The sequence below is a fragment of the Argiope bruennichi genome, chromosome X1 (genome assembly GCF_947563725.1).
Source record: "Argiope bruennichi chromosome X1, qqArgBrue1.1, whole genome shotgun sequence".
Classification (NCBI taxonomy): domain Eukaryota; kingdom Metazoa; phylum Arthropoda; class Arachnida; order Araneae; family Araneidae; genus Argiope; species Argiope bruennichi.
The window spans coordinates 18,177,644-18,201,220 of NC_079162.1; the positions used below are offsets into that span (position 1 = coordinate 18,177,644).

At 28.9% G+C, this 23,577-nt stretch overlaps 1 protein-coding gene across 3 annotated transcripts in view; it reads right to left on the reverse strand.

Annotated features, from left to right (window-relative positions):
• The window catches only part of LOC129958944 (CUB and sushi domain-containing protein 3-like), a 52,292-nt gene extending 29,335 nt beyond the window's left edge, over positions 1 to 22,957 (reverse strand). For all 3 annotated transcript variants that reach the window (XM_056071696.1, XM_056071697.1, XM_056071698.1), the window contains exons 1-2: positions 22,792 to 22,957; positions 10,446 to 10,625 (exon numbers count right to left, since the gene is read on the reverse strand). In XM_056071696.1, coding sequence (XP_055927671.1) covers positions 10,446 to 10,625; positions 22,792 to 22,879 — 268 coding nt within the window. In that variant the 5' untranslated portion in view covers positions 22,880 to 22,957. The remainder of the gene's footprint in view (positions 1 to 10,445; positions 10,626 to 22,791) is intronic.
• Between the last annotated feature and the right edge of the window lie 620 nt (positions 22,958 to 23,577).

Consider the following 23,577-nt stretch of genomic DNA (forward strand, 5'->3'; position numbering starts at 1 on the left):
TTATTAAAGATTGCTTTTCCACCAATAGAAAAATTGTTTTAGCTTTAGCGTTGCCCTTGTTACTGCATGAATATAATATAGATGTATATTTTAAATCATTTTACTGATTTACTGGTTGTAAATTTAAATTAGATTTCATATCATTGTTTTAGAATTATTAAAGACTTAAGGAAAATTAGCTTTATGATTGTGATTTTGTTTTTAAATTTTGGTACGACGTCAAATATTTTGAGAATCTGCAAGATTTAAAAATTCTTTGATACAAATGGTATTCTCAGTTTAATTAAAAATGAAATTGCAAACGAAAAGTTTTTTTTTTCGATATATATAATATAATTTTACGGATAAAAATATTTTTCACATTAACAATATTATAAATTTAAAAATGCCTTTATTCAGAATTCGCAGGTTGCTAATATTAAATATATTTTATCAGTAGCTAATTTAATATACGATAATTGTTTTATTAAATATTTACTGATTGATCTTGAGCTATAAAACCAAACCAAAGTATTATGACATGTTATAAGCACTTGATCACAAATACTGAAAGTGTTAAAGCATTTAATTTTTTACTGATGAAAGACTTGAAAATATTTTAATACCGAGAAGTGCTGGTGTATCTGTTAATGTAAAATAAGATTTTAAAAACGTCTCATACATTATGAATAACGAGATAAGTAGAAGAAAGTGAAATTAACGTACAGATGTGTCTTTCATACTTCATCCATTTGTTTCAATTTTCGAAATAAACGATGAAAGCTGTTACTCTCTAATTGTTTTAGAGCTTCACTTTACATTATCTAAATATATATGCGTAGGAACTAAATAAACTAATATAACTATAAACATATATATTATATAATAATAATAATTTATACTAAATATATAAGAAAATAATAAGCGCTTCAAGGAATGAAATATTTTTGAAGCCTAGAAGTATATAAGTAGCAATTAAAATTTAATTATTTGACATAGATAATCGGTAATTTATGTATTTTCCGCAGATTGGTGACGAAATCAAAAGGAAGTCGTTCTGTTACTTCTGAAAGTCCAGATTTTAGAATAAATAAGCAATAAAAGTATCTTGGGAAATTAAAAAAAAAAAACTCTAAATAACTGAAAATTTTCTATTTCAGATTTTTATTTTTACTTGAAACTTTTTTATTATTATAAATATTATTTAATTTTGATGCTACTTTTTTTTTCTAGAATTCCTTACTAGACAAGTACACTCCTGCGCAAATAAAATCTAATTAAAATAACAGATTATTTGATAATTAAGATCTGAAAGTATTAAAATAATTTATTGTTTTGAATAAAGAAGCAGACAAAAATTCAGAACTTCTTGTAAAACAGGAAGTTGATTTCAAAATTCCATCTCCACAAGTACGAAACAAATCAAATGAAATAAAAGTATGTAAAACGAAAGGTTATTTTTATACTAAATTGGCTTTTACAATTATGTGCAGTGATATATGTAGAATTAAAAAATCAACGATCCATACACTTCACCGAGCTAATGTTGTTGTCCAATAAAGCGATTCCTTTTCATAGGTAACGCAGCAGGCATTAGAATAGGGTAACATTTTAATACTTTTTAGATTTTTTTTAAATACTTCTACCCTATGCAAACCTTCCACTCTTGTAAACATTGTTGATCGTTACGGTTGGTTTGTAACATTCCTTTTCAAATATTTCCTTGGAAGTAAATTAGATACAATTTAAGAACAGGTTTTTTTTGCCGGGGTTTGTTCTGCAAGGTGCGCTCGACTGAATAATAAAGATGTTACAACAGAAGCCCCACCAACACGAATAAACAATTACTTTTGACATCTTTAGTTACTGTTTCAATCTTATAATACGCTGCTTCATATGAAAGCGATGTTTATTCTTCCCCAAGAAATTAGCTGAATCTTTTAAAGTAAAAATCTTTTCATTCACAATTCATCTTTAATGAATGAAAGATGGTTTTTGAAGCCCTGTTCATTGCTGAAATGTTGAGCGGACAATGACGCGGATCCTTTTCAAAACTTTTTTTCGTTGTAAAAGTTTTTTTGAGTTATTTTCATAAATTAAAAATTATCATAATTACATTGTAAATATCGTTTTTGATATTCTTCGTCATTAGATGCAATATTGTAGCATTCATTTTGTGCCAAAAATTTTTTTAATTCATATTTTTCTTTTAAATTTTTTCAGAAATGCTTTTAAAAATTCAGTACAAATAGAAAGAATAATGAATGTTCATTTATTTAAAATTATTTGATAAGCTCAGTTTAATGCATTCGCTTTATCTTATTTTGTTTCAGCCTTTTTTTTTTTTTTTTTTTTTTTTTTTTGTGAAGAGGAAAGAGCCATTGCGACATAGGGTGTCAAAATAGCTTGCTTCAGGCATGAAAATTCTCATCTGAAAATTCAACAAAATCACCAGGCTGAATTTTTTTTAACTATTATAATGATTTCTTTTTGTGCACAAGAAAGAGCGGTGTCAAAGGGAATTTTCACACATACATCGGAATTAAGTCGGTGATATATGTGCTATAAGGAGAGTGAAAATCTCTGTCAAATTCTTTGATTCGTCAGCTATACAGTTCAAAGGTATGCTGAAATTTTCATTTCCTCAAACTGAAGACAGGAGATTTATTGCCTCGTTATGCATAACGTCTGTTAGAAGTAAGGAGTCGATATTCCTCGATCACAAAAGAGGACAGCTCGCTGGAATACTCTCTTTCATCTTTTCGAAGCCCAGTAGCTTTATTTTCATTATATAATGTAAAGGAAATTTTCTTTTCTCTCTATCTATCTAGCAACTGAAAATTATTCCAATTAAACGAATTATTGTCTCCACATAATGAATAATTTTTGAGCAAAAGTTTTTCGATAGCTGCCTTCCGTTTAAAGTTAAAATACGCCTACACCTCCATTATAACATTATAATATATACTTATAAATATTTAAGATTTATTCCAATGCGTCATTGCTTTTCTATGAATGTTACATATATATTTTTAATTTTAAACCAGACAAAAAAAATTAAGAGATATAAGTCTTCCCATCTTTCGTTTTAATTTAGTTATTCTCAAAATTTTTCAGATTGATCTTCTTTTTTTATTTAATCAAAACTTGATTCTCTAAGTAATTAGCTTAATGTTAAAGTCAAGGACTGAATTTTCGAAATAACTCTTCTTGTTCGTATAATATGTCCAAGTTATAGCTCCTCTGACAAAAAAATCACGAGATGCCAAAGGAGAATCTTTTTAAAACATGAGCGGGTGTATTAAATTTCTAGGATTCTGTTCAAAGAAAAATCTGGAATTCATTGCCTATAAAATAATTGAGGTTTATTTTATTAATAGCTCCCTGAAATAGCTTTGACTAGGATATACAATCTAGCAAATACCTAATATCATAGAAATCAACTGTCCTAAAAGCATCTGGATTTCAAAGTTTGATTTAACCTTTAAAATAGAAAAGTCCAGTTTAAGATTTCTCTTCCTTTTTCATGTGAATGCATTTCAATAATTTATTCCAAAGATATTATTATACGATAAATTTTCAATTAATTAATAAAATAATATTGCCATAAATAGAAATGAATGAGTTTTTAACTAAAATGGCAGATATTTAATCAAAGCATAGAATTTTCCCCCTTAATAATCTAATAGTATAAAATGTCGTTTAACTAATTCAACAAGTTCGTCACGGTTATAAAATAAAAATAACCAATTCATATTTTTCAAATTAATGTGTAAACCAAACATCCCCTTCTTACAGCATTTGAATCAAATAAAAAATGTATTTGATAAAGAAATATCTTCTGATTCTTTGTTCTTGTTCCGAAATCAAAAAAGAAAATACTGGTAATAATCATACCAAATTAAACGAGATGATAATTTATCCACTAGATGAGTTTCCGCTCTTTATCTCAAACTCGAGTTATTTTTAGCGTGAATAGATATTTCTGCTCCAGATCCTCAGTAATGGTGTCATCTCTTGCGTGTTACCAAACAAAAATGACCTTCCAGAACTTCTCCTAGGTTTTACTATTGCGATTCGAATGTTGCTTGTTCGTGAGAAAAAGCTTCGTTATTCCAAATCTTTTCCCAAGTTATAAATTCCCCGAAAAGAAAAATGAAATTATTGTAAGTCGAATGATCTGCATGACCTCTATTTTCTACGGATGCCTTTTCTGATACATCCGCTAATTTTGTTGGTGTCTTCGAGACAATGATTACGACACGATTTAAAGAAACTGGTTGTCCGCTATTCAAGGTCGATTGTTAGACTCTTCTTTCATTCGCATATTTAGGTCACTTAAGTAGGGTAGATTTCCAACCACCTTAGAGTTGTCAAAAAATTTCGCGTCATTAAATACAGTTTAAGATTCTTGGAAGGAAAAAATAAAAAAGAATGCTTTTTCTGCCGTAGATATTTATAACTAACCGTGAGAAATAAATTGGTCACTTTTTTCGATTCCATTGATATTTTTTTTTTCTTTTTAGGGATAGTGATTTTATTATGATTAAAGAAGTTCGTCGTCCAAGATTGATTCTTAAACTTCATCATCCATGTATTTGGGTCACCTCATTGAGAAAGCACCACTGATTTTTTTCCATCAAAAGAATGTAGGGAAATTTCGCACCTTTAGCGAAAATCTACGAATTTGGAATAATATTCATAATAAGCAATAAATAACAGTTTATTTTTTAAATCGTTTTGTGAGAACTTTTATGTGGAATGTCAGAAACAGATCCAATAAGTAAATCCAATCAGACCAGAGTAATACATATAGGTCAAGGAGGAAAAAAAAAAACAAAAAAAAAACAAAACATAAGTTTAAGGTTTCGGCTAATTTTAATCATTTGAAGACGAAGATGTCAATGATCTAAATACATTTCTTGAAATAAGTGAAAATTTGTAGGAAAAAGAACGTAATGATAGAAATTTAAATTTTCTCAAATTAAATTTGAATTATTTGAAATGTGGTCTTTTTAATCTCTTCCTTTTTAAAATGACATAGCGTTTCAATAAGATATTTCTATCTCTTTATATAAGAATTGTCTAGAAATTAATTATGAAATTTCCATAACGCTAATTTGGGGTCTAGCAAATCTCTCTCTCTCTCTCACTTTTTCTTTTTTTTTTTTAATGCGTGCAAATAGTGAATGTGAATAACCCGGAAGTGCTTATGAACCCGCATGTCGTTCTTTTTTCTTCTTTTCAGTATTTTTATTTATTTTGTATTTAGCAATGCATTTTTTTTTCGTAGACCACCATTTATTTCAATACGATTTTAATTAGTTTCAGTGCTTCATTTAGTTTAATTTGAGAGATCAGATTAGTTTTGATGCAGTTAAATTTTATTTTATGATGGTCTTCATCTCATAATTTCGAATCAAATATATTTAATGAAGGCGAAGAAAAAAATTTTATGACATTGTTTAAACTTCCATCATAACAAAATCTGAACAAGTTGAAAACCTATTTTAATATAACGTGACAATAACTATCTTATAACTCAATAAAAGTGTAGCAAAGAATAGTTTGCCCCGGGCAACATAATAAATCAGAAATCCTCTGTCCAGAGAGAGGAAGGAATATAGAAAGAAACTGACAGAATTTGAAAACGATTGGATAAAATATGTGATCAGAAAAATGATAAAGTTTTGAATACTAAAGGCTCTTCAACATATTTCAGTGTAAAGGCTTTATTTGTGAAAAAAATTAAAGTAAGAAATAACAAACGAAAAGATAAGATATTAAAAAAGAATTATGAGAAATCTTGATCTTTCAGGATTTTTTTATTCTAAGAATGAATCTCAACATTTTAAAAAGAGAATCTTGACTTCTATACTAAATGATATTAAAGAATAATATTTTACTAGTGTGCACATTGTTATTCAAGGATATTATTTCGCTACAAAATTATATTTTTCATTTCTAACTATCTCATGTTAGAGATTGTCAGCGAAGACCGCTTAATAGCAAGTCATATATTCTGCAATTATTTATTTGCAATTGTTTATTTATTTCAAATATGATATTATGAAATAAATTTACCACTGTGGCAAATATTTGTTGATTAAGATATTTGATAAATCATGTAAACAATCATGGATGGTAATAAATAAATAATAACGTAATAATAAAATATAATCTTTCTAATTCTTTGTAAAATATAATTAATACAAAGAAGCAAATAGAAAAAAAAACTTTGTACACAGATTTAACATTTAAAATATAGATTCTAATCAAATGTTGAATCAAATCTGTCACTCAGTGGACCGTCTCTTTGTTTGTAATTTCGCATGCATGTCAATGCAATAATTCATAAGCGCAACGACTTCAGTCAGTGATCAGTTTATGAAATCAGTGAATCAGTGATTACAATTTTAGTTCTGTGTCAAGTTTTGGTGTCAATCGGTCGGCAAAAAGGATTCCAAAATAATATTTTCTCTATAGATTCAATACAAATGCTAAATTCATGTCAAAGATCTATATTTTGTAATTATCGCCCTCTATAAATCTATATTTCGTAATTATCGCCCGCTTATACCGTGCGAGGAACTTATACCGTTGCACAAGGTCTACAAATTAATGCGAAGGGGTGGAAGAATATTGGATAGCATGCGAGAAAGCTTCGCGAACACCAATCTCACTGGTTTCATTTTACTTTAAAGTCACTGAATGGACACAACTGGACCTTCTGGACACTTCAGCATGATTAACTTCTACTGTGAGAAATTTTTACAAAGATGTCAAAAGAAATTAATCTTTACATTTACTGATGTTCTTGGAAATATATATTTGATCTATATTTCAACTATTTTGAGCATTTTATTCTACGTTGAACAAAAGAAATACTATATTTATTTTGCATCACTAATCTGAATTGGTTTGTTATAAATAGCGAAGTCAGGAGCCAAGAACTCGTGATTGATGACAGCTTCTGTTGGTATAAACGCACTTTGGGAGAATTTTGACGCAGTTGTATGTACGAGCTGCCTTTCGTACGTAGGAAGAGTTTATTTTGTGTTTTACTTGAAGGAAAAATCATGAAAATCTCAAACAGCAGGGAACAATTCGTTGCTTAAGTGCACAGCGGTCTACCAGAGTTGAATAACGCTTAAAATCTTCTTTTGTTGACAGACATTCCTCAGGTAAGCGATGACATTAGGATCCTGATAACCATTTTTACATGATGTTTTATAAAATGTACCGCTTTAAGAAGCAAATAAAAAATCCAATAATTGCATAAGGAAATGGCGCACCAAATTTTTCCTTTTGTTTCCCTATATTACTTACCGACTAACTTGATTTACTAAGCATATAAAGATGAAATAAAAAAAAAGTTTATTTTGAATGAAAAACTCTATGAAACTATGTATGAAAATGTTTTTCTATAATTCGTAAACTACGATTGTTTGTGAAAATGTGAAAGTACGATTTTTATGAAATAGTCAGAAAAAAAAATTGCTTTAAAAGTTCGGTTTTCCAGTCTTTTGAGATTTCCCATGTCTCGCATCTCCATCACCTGTTGACCTGACAGTTTTCGCTCTACTTCGAGTACTAACCTTATATCCGTTGAATACCGGCTACCTTCCCTGGTTTCCAGAAATACGTAGCCCGTTTTAAGTTCATCTTTCTTTTTCTTTGCATTCAGTATTAGGTATGCCGTTATTTCACATCTTTGTGTCTTCCAGGTATTTTAACAGAGAATAATGTCGAATGCAAAAGCTGTGAGTATTATATTTTAAAAACAGATTGTGACATTAAGGTCTTGTTGTAAAAAAATTCTATCACTAAACTAGTATAATTACTTGTAAATAGTAAATTTTGAATATATATCGCTTCATATCTGTTTAAATATGTTGAATATTATCCAAAATGTTACATTATTTTTCAAGTGTTTTGATCAATATATATCTACCAAAATGGTAAATTTATTTCATAAAGTCATATCATTTTACAAAAAAATAAGCCTTGCTCAAAAGCTGTCTTTGTCGACAAATCTTAACATGGGACTGTTAGATACCAAAAATGTATTTTTGTTGTGATAATTATGATGAATAAATAGTGAGATTTATTCTCGATATAATAATAGAGGAACAACAGGATGCAGATGAATGGGAAAGATTAGATGAGAAAATCAGTGAGTTCTATAAATGAACCATTTTATTGTGAAACTAATGATTATCGAGCAAATACTGAATATGGTTTAAGAAATAACCTACAGACTGAGTCAGTAGGCTAGTAAAAAGGCCTCTGTCAAACTGACTAGTATTGAAATTACCACTTTAGATAATGCTTCAGAGTCATAAAATTATTAAGTTGACATTGAGTAAAAAAAAAAGATGTCTTCTTAATATAATAGTCAGTAAAAAGAATAATTCTTGAATTTTAATTCAGTATAATTACTGTTTTCTGTTTTGTTGAATGGGCCAATTACTTAATCTCTGATTAAAAGCACTTAAACTGAAGCCTTATATATTTTGAAACCCTCACAAGTTCAAAATTTGAATTGTGAAATCACTGTTTTCGAAAGATAGCATTAAATCGAAAAAGTGCCCAGTTTTCTAAAAATTCATTAAATGAAGTTTAATAATGGATTTGAAAGAGAATTCATTTTTGGAATATCTAACCTGAAGTCCTGATAAATTAAAGGCTTAATTAATAGTAATCGAAATCTCTGATTCCTCTTGAAATTGCTGAAATGGATGGTTGTGTTGAGTTCATACAGATTCAAAACTTGAATCTGATATCTACAAATTGAATTGTTTCAAAAGATTTTAGTGCGAATTGCGGAACTCCCCAAAAATATTTTTGCATGTTTCAAAGGAATTTATTTATATAGTGGAGCAAATTTTACATTGAATTGCTCTGATATGATAACTAAGAAGGAACGTGATTGAGCTGCGTTATTGTTACTTTTATAAAAAGAAAAGAACTGACAAGATCGACCACCGGCCGAAATCGGGGAGTGAGCTAGATAACGGAATTAACGCGTCCCTGGAAATGCCGATAGTTTATGATGGCGGCGAAAAACATTGGCAAAACTAACAGCTGGGAGATATTTAATCAATGTCGGCAAGTACAAAAGCTCACGATCTTTTCTTTTAATTAAACGCGCTATTCAAGCAATTTTGTAGACCGACTAAAATGGGTATGCATGCAAAGGCTAGTGCTTTGTAATTGCTTTATCGTATTTTTTTCTCTTCCCTTTTTCTCAAAAGGCAATCGATGCATTCTTTTGACTGTCGTATAACTATCAAGTTGGATGTAGCATGATCCTATGGACTTTTGAAATCCAACTAAATAACTGAACGATTAAAAATCGTATGAACGCGACAGACTTTATACGATTTTACTGAATGCCCTATTTATGAAAGAAAAAAAATATAAAAAAAATCATTCACATTTTCTCTAACAATTTGAAAACTGATAATAATATTGCTTTTCATTCAGATAAAAGGCAGCGGTGTAGCTAAGCAGCTTGGATCCTCGGGCCAATGTTTGTGATGAAGCTCATCTTTCCATCCTGAAGGACAGAAGCATTGTCTATATCAAAGAAATGGCAACACCTGGGGTCAAAGCTCCCAAAGATAGAGGGCTCTAGAAAATATGTCACCTCTGAAACCCTGACGTTACGCAACGTAATCTTAGTTTCTAAGAAAATGTTTTGCTTACTAACAAAAAGTCACCGTAGGAGAAAAATAAGTTGTTAGGGTTGAAAACGGCAGATTACGGCAATAGATTTCTTTCTCTGGCTGTTTCTTTTAATGCATTTGAATTCAGATAGGGCATTTCTAATTAAATTTTCATGAAGTGCATAACTATAGTTGGCTTTTTAAAAAAATAATATTTGGCTAGAGTTTTAGAAAAGTTGATGTACTTGCTTCATACATACATACATACATATATCTATATCTATCTATCTGTCTATCTATCTATCTATCTATCTATATCTATATATCTATATATATATATATATATATATATATATATATATATATATATATATATATATATATATATATATATATATATATATATATATATATATATATATATGACAAGTAATGGTGTCTCTTGTATCACTATATAAAAATGTACGATGGGTAATAGTTATTCTACATACGAATACTTTTAAATTTCAGAACACATCCTGTAGTTTCATTTTGCGGCAGCACATAACCACACAGGTATGACAATATTTTAATCCTATGTTACGAGGTATCAAATCCTTTGATTTATACAATCCAAAACCAAATTCTCTTAAAAACAAATCGTTTATGTGCGTGCATCTTTAAAACGAACAGAAGCATCCGCTTATCTGGGAGATAGAAAGAAAGAAGTTACTTCCGTTCGGGTGACCTTCATTTCTTACGTCATTAAATGGTGGTGGGGATTTGGGGTAATAACGAAAAACCTACAAGACTCACCGCAGAATGGTATGCCCTGCGGCGTCCATGTGCCGTTGGCCGTACATACTCGGCGAGCAGGTCCAAGTATTTCAAAGCCGCTGTCGCAGGTATAAGTTGCCACTGTACCTGGGCCGATGACCTCAGTCGAGAAGCTGATGGAAGCATGAGCTGGAGATCCGGGATACCCGCAGGCATTCACTAGGTCAAGAATGAAGGAAGATTATTGTAAGAAGAAAATCACAATAAAACAGAAACAAAAAAACTGAGGGTGTAGCTAATACAATTTTTGTGTTAACGGTTAAACCGGTGTATGATGAGACAGTTCACGAAAGGCCATAGTGAAGGTAGGTGTTTCAGAAATGTGGGACACGATTCCTTAAGTGTTCGAAAATTAAGGTTTCTTATCTGAAGAATGCCCCTAATGATATAAGAATTTTTATTCGGTAGAAGAAGCCATACTGCCATTGAATTATTCGATTAATTTTTTCATTCTATACGAAAGGCTCCATCTGGCAGCGAATATGAGAAAAATCGAAATTCCATACGAAATAAACGGATCCTTTTCACAGTCTTATTATTCTTTTTCGTGTCTTAATCAAATTAATTAATATTTCATATTGTTTTTATCTTAAATTTATTCTTATAGAAGAAATATAATTGAAATGAATATTGAATGTAGTTATAGCAAAGTAAAAATTAAATTATTCATGAGCATATTATGACTTCTATAATAAGGCCTCTTTCACTTATGATATATTTTGAAATGTATAGATAAAACATTTTAAAAGCAGCAAAACAGATGAAACTTCCAAATAATGTAACTCAGTATTATAAGTATAACATAAAAACTCCAGAAAAAAAAATGCTAATTATAAATATGCATAGTAAAAAATATTTCAAAGCCACATCTATTTCTGAATGTTTGTATTTATTGTTATTACACACCCATTTCATTTGAAATCTATTTAACTCTTTATTTTAGAAATTTTATTTGTTTCTTTCTCTCAATAACAATTTGATTTATTTTATAATAAATATAGAATAATAATGCAATATTTTAATGTTTTATATTTAGTTTTAGTTTAGTTTTTATGGCACAAGAGCCATTCTTAGCTCATATGCTCCATAATATTTAAAGAACTAAATTTAAAATTACTCGATTAATTTTAATTAAAATTTCATTCAATAAGAAAGGCTCTATCTGGCAGCAAATATGAGAAAAATTGATTAGAAAATTCCATAATAATTATGCAATGCATTGAAGATTATAAAGGAAAAACTTTCATGAAAATAAGATGATTAAGTTTTTAAAATATGTTTCCATTAGTGAACTGAAATGTAGAAAATACTCGTTTTTATCAGAAATATTTAGGTCCAAAAAATTGTAAAAACTGAAAACAGTACTTTAAGGAAATAAAACCATAATCAATATCACCAGAAATAAAAGCATTCATTTAAAATGTTTAATAAATTTGATTAAAATTCCATTTTACAGAGTTTGTTTGTCCATGCTTTTGGTATTTTGTGTTGATGGACATCCATTAAAAAGCATCTATTTCCCTAATGTTTAGGTTATAATTTTATAAAGTCAGAAGAAATATTAGATTATTCAGGTCTCATATAAAAGTCATTTTGCAAATGAAGCACTCGATAATATGTCTAGTGACCAGGCATTACAGAAAAACAATTCATTTGAAATAACTTTATAATACTTGCAGGGCATTTTAGTCGAAGGCCACCTTACTAGTGATATACATGAGCAAACAAGTACTTTTTAATTTGAAAGTAAACCGACTATCATGAAAGAGCTAGACGACAAAGATTCAGATTCTCTCTTTTAAGACACGGTCCTGACCCTATATCCTATAACTAAAGAAACAATTGATTCATTTATAATCTTCAAATATATGAATTTATTGTTCTTGAAAGAAATGAAAACGTTTGACACTGCTTGCAAATAATTCTTTAAACTTTCCTAGAGGCTCGACGTGTACGAAATATTGTGATGATAATGCTACAACTTTTCTTACATTTTTACAATTTATGAAATGTCATACCTTTTTTTAGTAGAATAACAAGAGTTCATATTCCCGGGAGAGAAAAGTGACTTTACGAAGAAACGAGGAAATAAACCTAATATCAATGATTAAAATCTTGACTCTCGACGTGTAAAAAGCTGAATCTCGTTTTGTTGTTAAATATAAGGCCGATGTGCTTTAAAAATGAAATATTTTTCTGATGCTTCTTGATTGATTTTACAATAATGGATAGACAGTCCTTCAACCGACAAGTAGGCGCTTTTAAAGACCTTTAAAAAATCGTTTTATAAGAACTCGTGTACTCGACACAAAATAATACAGAAGTATGATTTTCTTTGGACCTTCTGATGGGAGGGGGTATTCTCTAAAACACTATTTATCGTGTGTAATTTTACTGATAAATAAATAGAACCATGATAAGAATTTTGAAAATCAGCAACTCATCATGATAATTTTAAAGCTTCATGAAATCTTTTGATAAGCTTCTTTGAACTAGGAAATCCACCCAGAGGAATTCTGTCTAGCTAGCTGTTCGAGTAGTAGTGAACTCAATTACTACAAAGCTTCAAATGCTAAAGAGACAAAATTTGATACACAGGTTTAGCATCTAAAATGTAGGTTCTTTCAAAATTTTGAGCCAAATCTGTCAACGGATTGAGCGCCTTCGGTCTGCACTTTCTCACGCACGCAAATTCAATAACTCATATACGCAATGCCTTAAATCAATAAAATTCGGTATGTGATTCTTCAGTTCCGTGTCAAATTTTGATTACAATCGGTCATGAAAAAGGCTTCCATATTGCATATTCGTAAGATAGATTCAATAAAAATGCAGGACCTTTATTAGAAAAAATGCGAGAATGTTTCGGGAAGGCTACTTCCGCTGGTTAATTTTCAACTATATTGGATCATTTTCTCTCCTGTTCATTAACATAGAGCATGAATAGAAAAACTATCGAAGTTTTCATGTTAGATGAAAACAAATGAATGACAGTGAAAAAAATTGCAAAATTAAATATAAATAATTAGCTCATTATTTCAGTTTTCCTTAAATAAATTTTTAGAATTAAAAAAAGAATATTACTCATTTCGTCGATCTATTCCTCGAAGAAAATTTTATTTTAATCACAATATCGCTTAAAGATAGGGCAAAGATAGGAAGAGCTATTCATTCTTTTTTCACATAGTAATAATAATAATAATAATAAACTTTTTAAAACATTAAGAGAAGAAACTGAGTTTTTAAAGTTCTTTCTATATCATTTAAGTGAATTGAAAGAAGTCAAATTTCTCAATTTTTACCTCCTCTAAATATCTGCATTTGCTTCTTTTTCTGACGGAATAAAAGAAATTCAAGAATCTAGACATGCTTCTGCCTTTAACTGTTTTTCGTATGCTATATGCACAACAAACTAAAAAAAATCTCTCTTGCGATAAGAGTTTTAAATAGCTAATGCTATCTTCAGTCATCTATAAAACCGAAGATTTAAACAGCACTTATTTAGTTGCTTGAAGCGAAGTGTTTCATCTTATAAGAAGAAAATCATTTGAATGAAGATAAATGCTGAAGTAAAGTTCCTTTGAGACAAAAATAATTTTCATTCTATAATCTTATGAGGTATGAAACAGAATGCCCATTTAAGAATATACATTATAAAAATACAAAATCTGCAAATTTTTACAAATATTGTTTATATGATTAGTTCATTACATCTGAGCCTTCATCTGGAATTGGACTCACAAGAGCTATTAAAAATTATTATATTACATTCGTGACAGCCCGAACTTTTGCTGGAATCATTTTGATTATCCAGAAAGGCAGCTGCATATCTACAGCTGTGGACCCCCTAACGCTTGTTAATCAATAGAATTATTATGGCTGCATGTTGTGTTCTCTGCATCCGAGTTTTATTAAATAATAAATTCAGACTTTGGAAGAGTTTGATTACTTTTCCTAATCTTTGAATTAGAATTGATCACTGTGCAAAACATGACATAATAACACAGAGAATGAGATAGTGGGCTGAATCATTAAAGTCTTAGTGAATCATACAGATTGAAGGAAAAATTACGTCATTGACTTTTATAAGATAGATTGAATAAACCTATAATCAAATTCAATAAAAATCTATTGCTCATAAAAAAGTAGATGATTCTGAGAACAATAATCCTTTTTCTTTCAGAAATCATTTTAAACACAGCATATAAAGAAAAATATAATTGCAATAGGAGAAGAAAAAAATTATTTGTTTCTAAAATCTAAGGATTATCTTCAGTTATAATCAAAACTTTGCGTAGGATGAATAAAAAATAATGAATTAAACAAATTCGAAACTATTTGATCAGTGAAAACACCAATTTGAAAATCTAAAATTTGCTTTTCAAATAATTATTTTTCAAAAATATCTATGAATTTATAATAATGTGTGCATTTTTAATATAAAGTTTGCTGCTGCTCATGAAGATGCATATTTTTTTATTGAAACAGGAATTAATTAACATTTGATAAGAATAAAGGCCTTTTAGTGAATTCACAAGTTTCTGTTCCTTACCGATTAAAACATTTTCATTCATTTAACTTATTTTCAAAAGATTTCATCTGTGGATATTAAAATGATTTAGCTTGAAATGTTTATATGTTAGGACTTAGACTAAATTTCAATAGCAAGAAAATTTCTAAAAACAATGGAATTAAAAAAAAACCTTAACATTCACGATGAAATCAATAATTTTATAACAAATTCAATCGTACACAAGCATAAGTTTTTGAATATTTTTTTTTCATTCCAGTTTGGTTTTGCACAATTTTCCGTGTTAATCGATACTAAACTTCATTGCGAAATAAAAATTGCCCTTTCAATAAAAACTACAAACTTCTGTACATTCTGTAATTTTCTTAGTTTAGCTCAAAATGGTTGCCTGGCAAAAGCTATCGAATGCTATTTTAGTTCTTTCTTCTTCTGTAAAATTTATTTCATTGAGCAATCTCTTCCTAATGCAATAGAATAAGAGTTTTAAAGTGTCTTCATAGATTTTTCACTTAAAAGACTTGAATTTCAAAATGAAAAACTTAAAAAGTGAATGAATAGGTTTTGTGGGATTTCAAAGATGAATTTTAAGAAGGAATACAACACACAAATTTACAACAGACAAGAATAATTGACTGCATTTTAATGTATTCTGATCGTGGCCATTGACTTCTAGTTACACCTGGTTGCGCAACTGTTTCCGTCAAATCTGGGTAATTAAAATATCATCGAGGAAATAAGCGTGGATATACATTTTGTCAGATAAGAACCATTCGGTATTTAAAAGAAATGTTAGCATTTTTTTATTAAAGATTTCATTTGCCGTGACAGAATAAAATTGACAAAAAATACAATTGGAATAATTCAATAAAAAAGCTATCCCATTAACTCAACCTGAAAGAATTAAGAAATAAAATTAAGTCTCTAAAATTTGTTCTCAGCCTAATAACTACAGAGACTCAAAGAATCAGTTGTTCCACTTTTTTATTACGAAGTTTAAACTCTGTACTAGACAATAATTTATCTCTCTTTCGCCTTCCATTAATTAAATCTAATGCCATGTAAGTCTGTGACATATAAATCTTCATGTTGAATAAGACATCAATTAAAATTAAAGTTTCCAAAATTATTGATTATAAAGTAAATAACAATCTTATAAGCAATTATGACATATTCGGAAAGCAATAAACACATTCTGTGCTATTCATTTTCATTTTATTATCCCGCCTGCTTCTAAAAGCCTGTAATAATTTGTAACTTTTTTAAAAAAGCTTTGTAAATTTAAAAAAAAATTAATTTCTTTTATGCATTTTGTAATGTTTTTAATGGCATTGTTTCAATATTTTTTCAAAATAACATTTAAGGACATGAGTGTAATAGCCTTATCATGACCATACTTATCCTAAATAGTATTTATCATTCTATAAAATGCCTAAGCATTAAATACAAAGCCTAAGAAATCATATAATAATTCCCATATTTTATACTTCGCTTAAAACTACCTGATATTCTATAAAATGCCTAAGTATTTTATAGAATGTCGGCGTTTCATACATTGTGGGTAACATAGCTAATCTTCTACAGTATGCTTTAGAATGATGGAATGAAATAATATGTATGCATTCTATTAAAAGATAAAAATGACTTCTTTAACTGCCTAAAAGAAAATTTTCAAACGGCAAATACTGAAAATATGATAAACGTCATGAAAAGACTCAGTCAACAAAATGGATCTTTTATCACGCGTGACGACTTATCACGCTATGATGATTCCGGAATTCGCGATCTGTTGTTTTTCAGTGTGACAGATTTTACATGCGATAACTTTTTTTTCTTTTTCAGAAATCAGATTTTTATTTTGTAAAAAAGCACTAACCAAAATAAAATATGAGCAAATGAAAAAAAAAAAAAAAAAGATTGTTGAGGTTTGCAACTTTTGAATTTTTATTCTAAATGTAAAACTGAAATTATTCATGAAAAGAAATCTCAGCATGATTTTTAAAAAATCAGCTTGTTAAATAAAAAAAAAATTTAATAAATTTTTCAAGCACATTTAATTTGGAACTTCTAGAATGCTTTTTTTTATCATTTCATTACCCCTTTTACAAATGCATTTAAGTTCTCAAATGCGTTAGGGACAGAAAGATTTTGTTATAAATGTAAAATAAATAAAACACTGTAAAATTAATTATTGCTATATATAAATAAAACTATATTTAAAATAAGTATTTGGAAAATTTATTGAAATATTTGATTAAAAACGACTTCTGTCTGCAAATATTTAACCAGTGGGAACCTCAGTTTTTTAATTAACTAAAATTGTTATTTTTCGCATCTAGTGGAGTAAGCTAAGTGTGTTCTTTCGGCGGATTGAGTTTAAATTTCGATAGATATCTATAATTTATCATTTGCCTAAATCATTGCGATTTAAAGTTGTAACTTTACTTACATCCGAATCCAAAAGTGAATAATATTTCGTAAGATGCAAAAATTCGATGTCAATGTAGATGAAATGATTCACAATGAGTTGTGAAGAATTTTGGAGACATATTTTTCTGTGATGATTCGATCATGATGATTTTTAGGGGCAAAAGGGATGAAGAAGAAAATTATTATTATCATTTCACAGATAAAGGCAAAGCTTTCATCAATATTTTGCTTTCTGTGAGTAATATTTCCATGCATTTGAGTAAAAATAAAATAATACATATATCCTGAAAGACATAAAAGTTGTTTTGTAAATCAGTCCCAATTTTTCAGCATTTTTTCTGCTATAATAAGCACAGTTTTTAATTAAATTTTATGAAATTTACAGAATTAGTGACAATAATTAGATGTGCATTAATTAAAAATTCAAAGTAAATATTTTGAATATTCCAGAGTATATTACTATCTACGGTAATTGATATGTAACTGCATATGCAAAACATCGCATCATTTTTCTTTCATTAGTTAGAAGCCATTTTCTATAAAATTCCAGATAAATTCTGTTAAGATTCAGAAAGATGGGAATTTTTTTAAAAAAATCATCTTTTATAAACTTCAGTCGAGTTTAAATAAAGTAACTCAATTATAAGAATGCATTTGTATTTACCTTATTTCTAACCTATATACTATTCAATATAATTACTCAAAGATTTCCGAGTTTAAAACATTTCAGTTTGTGAAAAAATCTTCACAATTTTAGCTTCCTTTAAAAAGGAACTGAAATTCTGCAATTTCTTTGAAAATCGCATATTTTTAGCAGCTTTTTCTATGAAACGGTTTGAGTCCAAATCCTCTTTCTACCCCCGAGATGTAATACAAAAGTTGTACTTTCCACGATTCTCTGCAATAATTTTTTTCATTGTACAAATTATACTTAAGTTGTGGACAGAATGACAGTTTCTGGATGCAATTAGTTCAAAATTTGAAAAAGTTAATATCATAACAAATTTTACGCTAAGCTTCATTTTTGAATTATTTGCGCTTTGAATTTATCGCTCCCAGGACGGACAGACAGATAGGAATTCTGAAAGAGGGATTTTGTGAAAAATTTAACAGAAATCAACAAGTTTATTTTCCAATTATCATGTTCATTGACAGCCCGAGAAGAGGTGGGAGAAAGGGTGGCGGATCATCAAAAGGATGACGATTACAATAATTGCCCTCAATATGCAGCGCGTAATAGAAGGTAAAAACCCACCTTCGTGTTAATAATAAGAATATCAGTAAAATTGTATTTTAATATGAGCTCTTAATACCTGTATTTTACCTGTATATAATTTAAACTGCAATACTTTTCTATTCAGAAAAACAAACAGAATATTTGAAAAAGATTTGATTTTCAAAAATTGCGTTTCTCGAGCAAACAAAAAATAAAAGAAAAGACAGAATTCCGAACTATAATTAATTTTTATTTGATGAACTCAAATTTGGGAGATTTAAATCTGTATTTCTAATATCTTGAAATAAGCGGCCCGATTACTCAAATATTAATCTCTTTACCAGGAAGTTGTCCCTAATAATTGCTTATACAGTGACATTCCGTTGTTTTGCTTTGGTGTTGATCTATTCCAAATCATCTCAGTATTATGAAAACTCTCTATAATGTCGCAGAATGTTACTGCCTTGCCTATTCTGAAATTTCAACATAGCTATATTTTCTTTTCATCAAATTTGAAAAAAAAAAAAAAAAAAAAGCTTGTATTCTACCCTGCCCACCATACTTATAGTGGATTTAGACAAAGGGTAGTTTCTTATATCAGACGACTGAAGTTCTAATACGGAATTTTTCCATTTTCATAACAGCCGTTTGAATGGAATAAATTTAACCATTTTATTTTATATGTTGTCTGATTAAAACTCCAGAAGAAAAAAAATTTGTGTGCGAGATGAGTTTTTACAATAGAAGTTCTGTATCCTAAAGTGTAGTCCAACTCTTAAGAGTTTACACTATTTATAATTTAAACTTATTATATTATACAGCTAAAATAAATATTAATCGCATTCTGAACTAAGATATGATTATACTTTATCTGATAGGCTTTACTATGGATACGACATACGGCGGATAACATTTCGGCATATTCAATTACTTATATTTCTACATTGAATCTGCATTATGCTTTTAAATTTTTTATTTGGAGAATAGAAAATTCATTTTATTTCATTTCAAGAATGTGTTCTACTATAATAACTGCGACTAGTATTTAGATTTTGACATTCATTTACAACGTAGATAAGTATGCATTTCTTTATATTAGGACTTATTTAGCCCATTTTTGGGGGGAAAAGTTTCAAAATAAATAAATAAAAAAAAGAATCAGATATTAATAGCAACAAGAAAATTAAATAAAAATCGATTGTAGAAAAAATTTGGTAAAAAATTCATTTCAAAACAAAGCGATTTTCTTTGATTCCAAATATTAAAAAATCTAAAAATAGTAAGTAAGAAGGTTTTTGCATTTTTCTCCATGCTGTGTCAGGGCTTTTGGAACTTCTAAAATTATACTCGTAATGTTTACAGAATACGGTCAATTTCAAGAAAAAATATGCCGCATTCAATAACAAATTTTATATAGATTTTTTTTTCTAAAATAGCCCTTTCACAATAGTTTTATGACAAGTTGTAATTTAAAAATGAGTTTATTACTGAACTATTCTTATTTATTACTATATATAAATCATATTAACATTTAAAGTGTCATGTTGTTTGCTTTTTGGATTATTATTCCTATGATACTAACATTTTACATTTAATAAAGGTATTAATATCATCCTTAAGGAAAAACACGCCACTGCCTTAAAACGGTTTTTATTTTTGCAAACTGAAACAAGGTAAAATATTCCTTATTTCATGTAAAATTTCTGAGTTGACTGTAACAATACTTAAATGTCTAATTTTGTAGCCACCAAATTGCAGAGCATATAATTTCTACCATCATATTACAGATGCTTCGTTTTCCAGCTCTGATAGGGAGATTACTAGATGAGCATTCCAGCCAGAACATTTCACGAAAATTTTCCATCTTTGGTAAATAGCGAGGTGCCCACATGTTGAGATAAACTTTCATTTGGTTTTTTTTAAAAAAAAGGACTTTAAAAGGAAAAGTTAAACTTTAGTAAACAACAATGAAGAGATTAGAATAGTGATAAATATGAAGACAATTAGTGAGACGAATGGTAAGACTCTGAGAAGACGGATTACTTAGTGACACTCCAACGAAAGGCTATGGACTACTCAATGCACTGTAAACTCTTTGAAGAGTAAATATGCAATAAGAAAATTCCGAACTTTACTTTATATAAGATAATCGTTTATGATCTAGCTTTCGCCATTGACGGTAGAGATTGTGCATTGATTTGCGCGGAAACAAAGCGAAATGATTGCTTTAACGACGATGAAAAGTAAATTTTCTCATTTCGGTGTTTCATGAAAAAATACATCAAAATTCTTGATATACATCACATTTATATCGTTTATGAAAGCAAAAAAAAAAAAAAAAAAAAAAAACTTTTACTAGCTTGAATGTACTGTTGAAGCTTGCTTATTTATTTATTTATGTATGATTATATTTGATTATATTGCTATTTATGATTATATTGCTATTATAAGGAAAATTGTTAAAAGTTTTAACTGTAATTCGTGCTTTGCAATTATAATTTTATTGTATACAAAATTTTTCCAACTCTGCCGATGAAAACATTTTACAATAAACCTTTTTTCTGTAGAATCAAAATTCTCTCTTTGCGAAGTTATTCTAAAGCCTAGCTTTGAACTAACTTTCGTTTCCTTGCAAAAACTAATATTATCAACGTAGAAAGATTTAGTTTTCAATCCTCCTGAATTTGTTTCTTCATTTTTTAATCCTGTTATTGTAAACCAAATTTTATTTCTCCAAAGACTTTTGGCTGCTTTCGATTAATTGAATGAACGTGAAGAGACAGACATCTAAACATCTTTACCCTAACAGGCCTCCTTCACCTGATATGACTGCCAGGGGGAACAAATCAAAACTGAAAAGATGGTTTGCAGTTTCAAAAGAAATTGATTAGCGAAGCATAAAAAAATTATTTCCAGGATTTTCTATATAATTCTGATACGTCGGAAACTCTGGTTCCGGAAGCTGCCCTTAGTTTTTGTACATGAGTAAAGGGCCTTTTGTTACTAAGCGGCTGCAGTTTATATATATATATATATATATATATATATATATATATATATATATATATATATATATATATATATATATATATATATATATATATATATATATATATATATATTTGGTATAATGATGATATAAATTATAAGTTCCACGTATTCTAAACAACATTATGTCATTTGAAGTAAGCATTATGTTATTAGGTTTAGGATTGATTATTCACATATTTTTCACCATCTATCTTTTCACCATCTATAGAATTCTATTATGATAATAATGAATTATATTGGGACAAATTTAAATGATATAAATGCGTTCTCCAAAACTTTAATTCAAGAGGGTTTATTATACATGTTTTAAATTTTATTCTTTGTCAAAACGTTTTTTTTTTTTTTTTTTTTTTTTTTTTTTGGCTTTACCGTTTCAAAAGCCAGCATTCTTGGTTAAATTGTACCAAACTTCCGTTGAATTCAAATAAAATAGCATAAAAATTTAAATTAAAAAGAACAAAGATATTTTAAAAATAAAGAACACATATGGAACTGATGCTTTTTGTCAGAACGGAATATCGTTAATAACCTAATTGCATTCTCATAATTAAGCTCACCTTGGTTACACTAAGTACAAAAGAAAAAAACAAATTGCATCATTAAACCAAGAGTTGAATTTAATAGAATTTGCTTTAAAGAGATAGAGATTTGTCCAAAATATGAAATTTATATCAACAGTTGTATCTAAAAAAATAATTGCAATGAAATTTTAAAAATTGCACACAGTTTTGACTTCTTTTACAAAATAATTCTCCTGGAATAATTTGAAAAGATTATTTATTAAGAAGATTAACATTCTATGTTATGAAATTTTCCTTTTGTTTGGCATTCATTATTCCAGTGAAATTCAAAAGTTTAAAAGTAGGTCAATTTTCATATATAAAATTTCCCCCATTTGTTTAAATGCATTACAGCATAAAAGTGCTTTGATTTTACATTTAAAGTTGTAAGAAATAAATCCCTTTAAAAGGCTCAATTTGTTTACATCAACCATTAAGACAATTTAAAATTTGGGAGATAATCCCCCTCCCCCCCCCCTTAACACAAAAACAGCTCACTTGCAAATTTTTATTCATTGATAGAAACTAATCTCTACTCACCTGTTGCGAATAAAACGAAAACCGAAACAAAACAACTAAGAAGAAATTCCATTCTGTAAGGAAGACCGTTTCTTCGGTATTTAACCATGATTTTTCAAGGTAAAACGTACTCTCTCACAAAATGAATGAACCAGTTCACGTCACAACCGGCATGCGCATTACTTCCTAGTTTTATGAAACCTTTCCGTACGGTAGCGATGAGTTTTATGACAAGTAACTGTGACGTCACTTGAACTTGAGACCAATGGAAGCTTCCTGGAACATCCGAATCGGTTACGGTTAATAACCAGTCTTGGCGCGTTATCGTCCAAGACTTTCATCGGTTACCACGAAAAGAGGAGCTAGGAATGAAAAATAAATTTTAATAAAAGCATTCCTATTCTACAGATACAAATAATTTTCCTGCAACTCATTTTATTCATTCATATAAAATATGAATTTCTTGTTTTTATTTATATCTAACCTTAAGTAATCAATGGCAAAATATATAGGGTAGGAGGGACATAAAGTTTTAAGTGGGCCAAACTCGAGATGTTACAAATACGTGGGCACATGCAGCTCAAAATAAAATTTAATTGTAAATGTTATTTATCCCACAATGTCAGTAAATACTAAATGTTTCCCTTCTAAATGATGAGATCTAACATGCAACATCCATTTCTTCCGGTGGCAACATCCATTTCCATTCCATGCAACATCCATTTCTTCAAAATGTTATCGTGCTGAAGTTAAATACGATGAGGGGGCAAAAAATATTATCCTACCCCGGGCGCCATTTACACTTTT